The 10,691-nt window shown below is 58.4% G+C and overlaps 6 protein-coding genes across 6 annotated transcripts; 5 read left to right on the top strand and 1 right to left on the bottom strand.

Moving 5' to 3' along the window:
* Window positions 1-289: 289 nt before the first annotated feature.
* On the top strand, window positions 290-1,138 carry EsH8_IV_000087 (uncharacterized protein; the record flags this gene model as incomplete). Its single annotated transcript, XM_083264977.1, has 1 exon — window positions 290-1,138. The coding sequence occupies one exon, from the start codon at window positions 290-292 to the stop codon at window positions 1,136-1,138; it is 849 nt and encodes a 282-aa protein (XP_083123872.1).
* Window positions 1,139-1,906: 768 nt separating this feature from the next.
* On the top strand, window positions 1,907-2,686 carry EsH8_IV_000088 (uncharacterized protein; the record flags this gene model as incomplete). The annotated part of the gene is made up of 1 exon (XM_083264978.1): window positions 1,907-2,686. One exon carries the CDS (start codon window positions 1,907-1,909, stop codon window positions 2,684-2,686), a length of 780 nt encoding a protein of 259 aa, XP_083123873.1.
* Window positions 2,687-3,239: 553 nt separating this feature from the next.
* On the bottom strand, window positions 3,240-3,710 carry EsH8_IV_000089 (uncharacterized protein; the record flags this gene model as incomplete). The annotated part of the gene is made up of 1 exon (XM_083264979.1): window positions 3,240-3,710. The coding sequence occupies one exon, from the start codon at window positions 3,708-3,710 to the stop codon at window positions 3,240-3,242; it is 471 nt and encodes a 156-aa protein (XP_083123874.1).
* A 2,327-nt stretch (window positions 3,711-6,037) lies between these two features.
* On the top strand, window positions 6,038-7,438 carry EsH8_IV_000090 (uncharacterized protein; the record flags this gene model as incomplete). Its single annotated transcript, XM_083264980.1, has 1 exon — window positions 6,038-7,438. One exon carries the CDS (start codon window positions 6,038-6,040, stop codon window positions 7,436-7,438), a length of 1,401 nt encoding a protein of 466 aa, XP_083123875.1.
* Window positions 7,439-8,344: 906 nt separating this feature from the next.
* On the top strand, window positions 8,345-8,959 carry EsH8_IV_000091 (uncharacterized protein; the record flags this gene model as incomplete). Its single annotated transcript, XM_083264981.1, has 1 exon — window positions 8,345-8,959. One exon carries the CDS (start codon window positions 8,345-8,347, stop codon window positions 8,957-8,959), a length of 615 nt encoding a protein of 204 aa, XP_083123876.1.
* A 742-nt stretch (window positions 8,960-9,701) lies between these two features.
* Window positions 9,702-10,476, top strand: EsH8_IV_000092 (uncharacterized protein; the record flags this gene model as incomplete). The annotated part of the gene is made up of 2 exons (XM_083264982.1): window positions 9,702-9,870; window positions 9,947-10,476. 2 exons carry the CDS (start codon window positions 9,702-9,704, stop codon window positions 10,474-10,476), a joined length of 699 nt encoding a protein of 232 aa, XP_083123877.1.
* Window positions 10,477-10,691: the final 215 nt, after the last annotated feature.

The following is a 10,691-nucleotide window of genomic DNA, read 5'->3' on the forward strand; positions in this document are numbered from 1 at the left end:
ACCGGTTCCCCGAAGCGCCATCACCACATGACCAAGCGCGACCCGACTTGCAGCGCCACCGGAGAAGAAGCTAAATAGGCACCACGAGTCATCTCCAACTAGGTAACCAAAGGTTAGAAGAAAAACCAAAGAGGCCAACCAAAGAAAAAAAAAGGAAAAAAGAGGAGATCTTTATTATTGGGCCGCAATACATTCTCTTCTTAACCAAGGCCCATTCGCTCGCTGCCTTATACACGCATACACACATACAAACACAAACACACTCGATGCATTCGCGACCAGCTTGGTCATGGATGGATTACTACGAACACTGACGGGCTCCCGCAGCGCGCCCACGCCGGGGAGCCGCGGCGGCGGCCGCTCGCGGAACCGGCACGGCGAGAATGACAAGGGCGGCGGCAATCACCACAGCCAGATGGAAATCATTCTCGAGACGCTCGCGAGGGGGCTTGTGGAGTACGCCGTGCGCAAGTACATGAACAAGCACAACGGCGGCGGGGACGGGGGTGCGAGGCACCTCGACGACCGGCGCATCAGCTCGCGCGGCAACCATGGCGACGAAGAGCGGGCCAGAGGCGGCGTTCCCAACATGGACACGGAAATGCTGGAGCACCTTGGCCGGAACATCCTCTCCAAAGCCATGGAGCGGTTCGGCGGCGGCGGCGACGGAGGGGAGGAGCACGACGAGCGCGATGAGATGAGGGCGAGGGGGCGGGCGCGAGGGCACAGCCGTGACCGGTACGCGCACTCCCGCGAGCGATCACAGGACCGCTCGCACAGAAGAGGCCACGGCGGGGGCAAGGACGAAGACCGCGAGCACAGGAGCCACCGCGGCCATGACGACGGGCACTCTGGGGGCCGCAGGTCGGACTCGCCCTCGCGCCACCACCGGGACGACAACTACCACCGGCGGCGCAGGCACGGAACTGACTACGCCCCGCTGGTCGACAGCCTGGAGTCCCTGTCCAATACAATCATCTCCCTCAACACCAGGCAGCCGGGGCACCCCGACTGCGAGTTTTACGACGCCTTCGTGGAGCGCTCGGGGAAGGTCCAGGAGTCCATCGGCGCGGTGCTGACGCAGATCCGGGAGAGGGAGGAGAGGAGGGAGGAAAGACGTGGTCGGCGGAGGAGTTGAGGATTTCGGTGTATTCTTTCTCTCTCTTTGATTTAGGGGGCGAGCGGTTGGGCGGACAGAGTGTGCGATACCCCGAGATTGAAACGATGGAGGTCCAGGGCCGTCGTGAGGTTTTTTGGACGGACTTAGACGACCGAAGGCGGGAGGGACCCAGGTTTTGTTTTGTTTTGTTTTGTTTTTCCTCCGGAAACGACGCGGAGGCACAGTTGACGCTTGTTTTGTAGGATAGAGTAGAAATTAGTTGCGCTCCCTCTCTTACCGTGTTTGCTGCGGCACGCACGTCTCTGGGGGACGCAAAGAGTCAGCAATGACAGCATGTATCATATTAAATCGCACAAATTACAAACCGGACCGCCCAGCCGGGGGGCGAATGTGCAACGTCGCGCTGCGGGACCCGGCAGCTTGGGACCCACGCTTGCTCACCACCGCGCCTGAAACGAAGATTCTTGAACTGCTACGGAGCTTCGTCGTGATGATGGGCGATTGCTGATTGCTCTTGCTGCCGCGGGGCCTGAAGTTGGCGTCTTGAGACTTGTTGTCGTCTCGGTGCTGTTTTGGCTGGCAGCAAACAGCCCGTAGAAGCCAGCGATGGATGTTGTTGAGCTGAAGTCCCAAAGATGAATCATACACCTACATCTATCATAAAGGTGCCGCTCGTTGAGCGAAGTATATTCATGCGCAATTCACCAGGAGCAGGGAGCCACTGACCAGTGACCAGGCCAGTCAGTCGTCCAGGAGCACGTTGAGAACTCACAGCGACCTCTTGGCATGGCGCCGATCCCGACATACGAATTCCACGACGGGGATGCGAGAACATCGACCCACCATCCTCTCGCCCGCCGCGGCGAGGAGGGCCGCATAGCGGGCCTGCTCATCGGGTGCCTCCTGGGCGGTATTGTCGCCGCGGGCCTCATCTACTTCTGCTTCAACTGCGCCTTCGCGCCGAAGCCGCGCAAGAAGACGGTAGCTCACCATCATGCACACGCGCACAAGCCTCACGTCCACCACGCACACCCGCAGGCCCATCGGCAACCTCACGTCCACAAGTGGACGCACCACCATCACAGACATGCTCATCGCCACCGCCACCACAGGAGCAAGGCCAAGCCCAGAACACAATGCCCAAAGACCAAGCGCAGGCCTGCGCGCCGTAGCAGACGCCCGTCGCGGGCCCGCGGGCCGAGTGTACGGTTCATGCCAATGCCTCCCATGGCCATGCCCATGGCTCCACCGCCGGCGTTCGGGATGGCGGTGGGTGTGGGCTTCGGTATGGGTGGTGGGATGGACGACGACTTCATCGACTACGGGCCGGCGCCCGACCAGGATACGGGGTTGGAGATGGGCTGGGGCATGGACCCCAACTTCCGCCTGGCACAGTTCGACGACGGCGGCGAAACTGACGGCGTCGGGGAGGCGAGCTGCAACGAGTGTTGTTATTCGTTTTGGGACGCCCTGTGCGGGATCCCGGTGGGGAGTCGAGATCTGAGGAGGGAGGCGGCCGGCGACGGGGCGGCAGCTATCGAGCACGACGAGATGGCGGCAGTTTGATCTTGTCGGGAAGCTTGTAGATTGGTTGGTGTCGCAGTTCGTCAGGGCTTGCGATCTCGCGGCTCGCCGTTCCGGTCTGGGTGGTGCACCAACGACGGGGGCGTTCAACAAAGACAAAGGTCCAACGTCCGAGGCCATTATTTGCCAAGGACGGAAGGGGAGGTATAAAAATAGAGACAAATGGACAAAACGATAATCAATTAATACATTTACAAACCGCAAGCGTACAATGCTGACCGCATCAGCAGCTGTTTCTTTTTTACGTGGCGCCTGGTATCGCCATCGACGTTCCGTTCGCCTGATCCCGCTTAAAGCAAACCCCCCGTCGAACCTGACCATTATCTAACTTACAAGAACGTTAGTCGAAAAGGAAAGAAGAAAAGAAAGAAAGAAAAAAAAGACAATAGCTAGGCTAGCCGTGATATTAGTGTACTGCAGCCGTTGAATCGCAACGGCGACATACCTGATCTTGCGTCATCTGCCCCTGAGGCTGCTTCGCACGCACTTTCACACGTCTCACGAGCACTGGCGGTATCAAAACCGGCCCATATCGCTACTTTTCCGCGGGGGGTTCAGCCGGAGGATCAGCCGGAGGGTCGGCAGGGGGGTCGGCGGGGGGATCGGCAGGAGGAGCGGAGGGCGGCGATGGGGGTGGATGGGACGCTGGAGCGTCTTCGGCCGAGCTCTTGGAGCTGAACGACTTGTGATGATGATGGTGGTGGTGGCGGCGACGACGGCGACGGCGACGGCTGATCTTTGTGAGAGACACCCGATAGTAGTAGAGAAAGGCGCCGGCACCAAGAATGAAGATGAGGATGGCGACTCCAACTGTGATGCCGACGGTGAGATTGGTGGTCTGGCCACCGGATATGGAGACTTGTCTCTTGGTGACCAAGTTGCCAAACTTGGCCAGGTGTGCCGGCGCCTCATGTCCTCGTGACAGCAGGGTTGAATATGAACGCGGCCCCGCCGCGGGCTCAGAGGCTCCCGGCGCCCGACCCCGGGAGAATAGCGGGATGTACATTCAGTACGACAGGGGTGATGAAGGGTTGGGTATTGGAAAAGGCGGACGATGAATTTGTTATAAGGTGTAGCAAGACGATGATCAGAGAATCACGAAGCAGAGAGACCAGAATCGCACAGAGAGAATGGTTCGAAACATGATGGATTTCGAAGAGAAGCAGAGCAGCGGTGTCTACAAAGCAAAGCGTCCAAGACCCATGAGACATATTTAACTTCAAAGACCGCCCCTCGGGCTGCCATGGGCAAGATGAACTGGGGAGGCAGTTGGCATCTTCGCCGGGGGTCGAAGGACGTCCCGCGACGGATCCGAGAGGACGACACTGGGGAGCGCATATGCAAGAGCAGCATCGCGCAGCGAATGCGGAGGTGGAGGGAGGGCCAGAGGCTGTATATCCGCAGCAGAAGAGGGCCAAGTGCAGCAGAGGCCGAAGCAGGCCGGGTGCGATTATGCGCGCCGTATGCAGCCGCCAAACCAATGAACTGGTGGCAGGCGTGGCGGCGGTCCCCCCTCACGCAGCGGTTCCCGCACTCGTCGGGCCGCTCATAGCCCAAGCCTGGGGGTTTGGAGGTGGTGTCGTGGGGGGAGAGGTTTCCGCCAGTCGCGTCAGGTGAGGCTATCGACCTGCAATGGGCCGCAATGGGCTGATGGTCTATGGTCGACATCGGCGACTGCACTGGCAGGCCCGACCGGATCGTCCTCCTCGTGAGCCCTCGGCAGTCGCCTCCGGGCAAGCCATTTTTGCGCCGACGAAGGTGATAACTGAGGGAGTGGCAGAGAAGCTGGAGGCGAAGGGCGGCAGAATTGTCGAGAGCTGGTTGGGCATCAAGGCTGTCAAGGGGTCAATTGGGTCCCCGCCATCTGGACGAGCCTTCGATCGGACACGTCGACAAGCGCCCAAGGTTAATCGAAGCTTGGCCCTTTAGAAATCTGGGTGGATCATCGTTCATCGTGTTCATCGTGCAAACGGCGAGTCGGTGACGGGAAGTTGGTGGCTGATGGGTTCCAGGATGGATTCCAGAATGGGTCCCGCCAGCTCACTCACCTCCGGGGGTGTTTGGGGGGTTTTGGGGTGGGTTATGGAGTCGAAGTTGGTTGCCCACAGTTGTGTTACTGTTATTCACTCGGCCGGCCGGATGACTAAGCACACCTTCCCCGGAGGAGTGGCCGGTTGCTTCTCTCCGTCAGCTCGTACTGTCCTCCTCTCAGTCTCTTTCACTCTGTATACAGGTCTTTCTTCGTACGCACGCTGCAATCCAATGACAGGTTTCTCAACTGAAACCAACATCGCGGATAATTCTTGAATAAAACCCCATCGAGCAAGAGTGCCGCACTTTCTCTCTCAGGGTCTTTTTTGACCTATGTAAAGGTTCTCCTTTGCCGGAAGACAGGGCGACCCGGCAGCGGCCTCCCAGCCAGTCGGCCTACACCATGGGCCGCCGTGCAGCTGCACGGTCTCCAGTTCTTCTCCTTGGCCCTATTGGGCGTCCGTCTCGCCTGTCAAACGACATTCCAACCCATGGTATCGTCACCTTGGGACCACGAGATACGCTCCGACGAACTGCCATGTGTCCTCCATGCACAATGTCTTGCAGCTGAACTCCTGTTCAGGAAGTGTCTTGCTTGCCCAGCTTTGCTTGGGCTGCGGTGAAGGGAGCCCAGTTCTTCTCGCCCCCGAGGCCGAGGTTCTGGCATCTCCCTCTCCATCGAGTTGTCTTCCCTCCACTTGTTTCCCTGCCGCATTCGTCGCTCCTTGTCTAAAAATGATACTGTGGTGCGTATTCTGCCGGGCCTGTTGACTTTACGCATTCTTGTACTATTCATCAGCTTGCGAACAAAGCCATACAAAGGCAAAAGTCCTCGGTTCGATCCAGAAATGACATAGCCCTCTTGCATCACGAAGGATGTGTTTGCCATCGCCCCTGGAAAAGCCTTGATTCAAAGGCATGGGTGATTCAATGAGTTTCAATTGACAATGCCTCCTATCGATAGAGAGCTCGATCCGAGTAAACAGCATCGTGAACCCGAACGGAAAACCATCTCCCTTGCTGTAGGTTGGCAAGTTCAAGATGGGCAGGTTATCCTTCAGTCTCTTTTGATTTCAACCCGTCTCCTCCTCCCCAGCATTGTGCTTCCCGCTGGCAATTTTATCAGATCAAGTTCCAAAATTACGACCTCTCTTCCTTTGTATATCTGCGATGTGTATTCTCTTGACTAGGAATTTCCAATGTATGGTGAACGGAGACCGCAGAAGACACACATACAGGTATCTCAACCGCTGCGCAAACCCCCTCTACCAAAAATGCATTGAGCCGGAAGCCCTCGTCACGATGACCGAAGACTACGGAATACCCTGCCATAATTGCACAGCAAAGTTCATCCATCCCGTTGCCGAGCCCGTCCGTAGCAGGTCGCACCCGAACGAGAACCACTATGCGGCGAAAAGGGCCGCCAACGGCTACGCCGAAAGCCTCTGCGATTTCCTAATCATGGCAATGACCTCCACCGCGCCCGACATCCTCAACAGGCAGCACCAGCACGTCTTCCGCGTGAGCAAAATGGAGACGGCCTGCCGCTTCGACAAGCAGCACTTCCACAACGGCGCCTCCTGCGACTGCAGCGAGACCAACACGGAGCCCGAGCTGCACAACATGAGCGCGGCCATGCGCCGCCTCGTCTCGCGCGCATACCTCTTCCCCTACCAAGGCCTCTGGCCGGATACACGCCCCGCTCTACAGCGGACATACTGGCCCGATGCTCTATTCAACACCGAACGGACGTGGGACGATCCGAACTCCAACCACAGGCCGCTATACGACCACCAAGTCGCCCGCCACCTTCAACAGCCTAACCTGAGCATCCTGGACCACATCGGCAACCCAATGATGCACGGGGATGCTCCGGTCACGGTCATACCCTTTATAAAAGAATACTGGGACCCAAGCACACGGTTCGACCGCCTCAAGCAACACGGGCAGCTTCTCCTCGACAGTATAGGCGGTCTGGAAGGCTGGCTGCAGAGATATACGGCTGCGTTTGGGCATTACGGGAACATTCACAGAGACAGGGTGAGGCAGGAGTACACTTTGCGGCTGTTCCTCACCACGATGGTGACCCACCAGCTGGCCATCGACCCGGGGATCACCTACGAACGGGCGCTGTCCATCGCCGACGTCTTTGCGAGAATATGGGACCCGAACCCCGAGACCATCAGGAACGATCCGGTCGTCGGCGTCCCGCTGGCCGATGCAATGATCTACCTCATCGTATCCGCGAGGCAGTCCCTCATGTGGAACCCGAGCTACCAGTTCGGCGGGCAGATTTTCTCGCGGGACGTCAAGTTCCTCTACTCCAAGTACTGCCTGGAGCGGAACCGGGACATGAGGCTGGAGGACGAGCGCACCAGGGAGGCCGCCATCGAGGACACGGTCACGCCGCTCACGGCCCTGGAGGTCGCGGCCCTGCCCCCGGACCAGATGGAGTGCTCCCTCTGCATGGACGACATGTCGAACCCCCTCGAGCCCCACGCCGCCGTGCGCCTGAAGTGCCCCTCTGGCCACCTGGTGGGCATGAACTGCTGGATGGAGTTTTGGCGCAAGAAGCGCCAGGTCCACATGGTGCAGGAGGACGGCATCCTGTGCCATTCCTGCGGGCACTTCAAGCTGGGCGAGTGGAAGGCGCCGGTCCACAGGATAAACTTGTTTGCCAATGATGTTTTGACGGACGTATGAAGGGAGGGAATCCGGGCCAGTCTAGTGATCTACAGGTCAGGAAGCAAGGATGCAGATAACGGGTGGGATAATACATGTAGAGGGAAGGGCGTTGCCGGCCGATGTAGACCTTGCAAGCTATATCTCATCATTCTACTATTTTACGTGTATTCTGTCACCGCGCAATTAGCTATGTGGTCTGGGCTGGCGATAGGATAGATGCAATTTCGAGTTCAACATTGCCAGTTCAAATGCGATTTGGGGGATGATCTAGTCTATTCCCTTACCAGTTGATAATTGCCAGAGTATCAAGCAATGGCTCACCGAAACGACGTCGTCACTTTTTTTTTTACAACAGCCATGGCTCCCAGACATCTAGATTGTGACGTGGACAGGTCTTGCTGCAATATGGCCGGCCACATCGCCAACGCACACGAGCCACCTATTGCTCTCACTTATACATATAAGCGAGAAAATCCCGGTCTCTTTGGTAACGGCGATATCCCCCCTCTGGTCATCCCTCGCGTGCTTTTGTGCTATATCTGGGCGCTTCTAAACCGGTCGCGAACTTGTCAACCAGGCAAACTCGACGAGATAAAGAAGCACACGAGGCCCTTTGGCCCCGGGGAAACTCATTGTTGCGCCGGATTGGGAAAACATGCATGCTCATTGTCACAGCGTCTCCCTTGGTCGATGCCTTTCTCAAAGGATTCGAACTGTAGACCCGAGGAGAACAGCCCAGAAAGATACATATTAAAGGGGGCTACTCCCGTAGGCAAACCTGTCCCCTCGAAACCACCACCTCTCTTCACCCTCGGAAGCCAGTCTTTTCTTCCACACTCACTTGAACGATCGTTCCTACATCGGCCCAGACAGCTTCTGACCCAGACCCAGCCCCTTGGCATTATTTTCTACCCTTTCACAGCCATGTACGTCTCATCTTCCCGCCGCCACCTGCGCCGTGCCGGGCCCCCGGACCCAATCCAAACCGAAACCCAAAGCAACAGCGCTGGCACCACCGGAAGCGGCTCCGAGCCGTGGTCCCCGGCCCAGCCGACCCCGCCGACGGCGCAGTCCACCGAGTTCCACACATTTCCCGTGAGCCCCGAGTCGGCAACGGACGGGGGTTTCTCGCCGGCGGGGTCCGCACCCACGGCCACCGCTGCGGCCAGGCGCGAAAGCGTGGAGAGCAGGACCGGGGCGGTGCCGCAGACGCCCATCAGCACGCCTACGGAGAGGAACGGCAGCGCCGGGGAGTGGGGGAGCATCGACGAGCTGCTCGCGGCGGCCCGGTCCGGGCGGTGGTCGCCGAAGTCGCCGCGGTGGCGGCTTGGCCGGTCCGGCAGCTCCAGGAACATGGTCGGGGTCGAGGAGCGGGAGGGGGAAGCCGGCGGGGGCGGTTCGGGCGCGCGAGGCGTGGTGGTGCGCTCGCATGGGGCCGGCGGCGATGGCTGGCCCCGGCCATGGTGGAAGTACCTGTGGATTGTCGGCACGCTTGTGCTTCTCATGCTGTCTGTTCCCGGCTTGCGAGTGGCGTTTTAGACGGACACGGTCTCTTCCCGTAAGGGTATAAAGGTCTCAGGGTTTTGTGTGCGTGCGTGTGTGTGTTTCCTTTGTTGATTGTTCAGGGGAAAGTAGAGATGCATTTTGGCCGTTGGTTCAGACTTGGGACCAGGAGGTTTCCAGATGTACACGATACTGAAGAACCAGGCACTCAAGACCGCTCGTTGATATTTTGTGCGACTAGACCATTAAATATGTACTACGAGCGCCGAAGTTGCTTCGCCAGAGGCAAAGACCAGTGAGAATAGGAGGCACGCCTGGCCGACTCTTTTGGTGAAGGTTGCCATTTCTTGGGAAGGAAGAAGACGCCGATGTGACTCTACCTCCTTCCCACTGCACCTTTCGATGGGTAACGGGCCATGACTGCATCTTCGGGATGTCACTTCCCGTCCGTAACGTAACCCCTGACACGTCTTTCCATGTTAGATCTGGCGGAAGTAGCAACTGACCTATGACTTTTGCTCCGCGCGGATGTCCTCCCAGCCGAAATGGCTGGCCATATCTTCGCTCAGACCTTTGAATGGAGGAAGGCACACTGGTAATCGCGAGCCGCCGGCGACAAACGACATCATGTCTTCACGCCCGAACGATCAGTCCATAAAGGGCCATCTTTCTCTCAGGCAACATCCTACTTATCCTCAAGCCCTGCGATACGCCATCTCTTACAGAACTGTATTCTTACCAAGATATCTGTCGTTCGCCTGATACTCCTGTCGACATCATGCCCGAACCCCACTCCCGACAATACTCCCACATTGGAGGCGCCTCCGCCGAACTACTCGACCGCCTCGCCGTCTCGGAGCTCTGCAAAGGCTGGCCCGTCTACCGCGACGCCAGCGAGTGGTCCAACTACCGCTCCCTCTTCACCGATGACGCCTACGTCTGGACCAGTTCGTCGGCAACCCCATCCCCCTTTTGCCGGCCGGGCGTACGTTCGAATGGCTAACACAAACACCACCTTTCCAGCCTGGAGCGGCCCGCAGACCATTGACGCGTTCATCCGCATGTCCGTAGAGGGCAGGAAGGCCGGCGCGTTCATCATGCACCGCGAATGCGGCACCCTCGTCGAGCTCAACCCCGAGACGGACCGGGCCGTCGGCAAGATGAAGGCAACCATTACCCAGCGCTTCAAGCACCCGGACGGGTACGACTACGATGTCGACTGCGACTGCCGCTTCATGTTCTTCTGCAAACGGGCCAACGATGGCCCCGATAGCGATGGACGGGGGAGTTGGAAGGCGTCCTTTGTGAAGCTCGTGTACGAGAAGGACAAAGTGGTCCCCGTGGACGGGACGAGGGCGCCCGTCTTTGGCGACGAGGTGCTGGCTAAGTATCCCGCGGGCTACAGATACCTCGGGGCGGCACAGAGCACCTTGGGCTACGAGATTGACGTCAAGCTCGCCACGGCACAGGATCAGAGCTCGTGCGAGATGATGTATCGGTGCATGGAGAGGTGGTTGGAGGGGGAGCAGGGTTCGGTTGGGTTTTTCGGATAGGCCTTCGCGCCGAGAGGCCTCTCTCTCTGATCACTGCCTCTACAAAAGAAAAATAAACCAAGAAAAACACTGGACCAGGGCTCATGGTTCCCTCGATGCAACTTCGGACCTTGATTTCGCAACCAACCTGGACCGACTCATGGAGGCAACGGGGGGTTCCCGGAGGACCTTTGCCAGGGAATGGTGGCGGGCTTGCGGGCTCGTAGATTTTCGGT

Source organism: Colletotrichum jinshuiense, chromosome 4, assembly GCF_051148585.1.
Source record: "Colletotrichum jinshuiense chromosome 4, complete sequence".
Classification (NCBI taxonomy): Eukaryota; Fungi; Ascomycota; class Sordariomycetes; order Glomerellales; family Glomerellaceae; genus Colletotrichum; species Colletotrichum jinshuiense.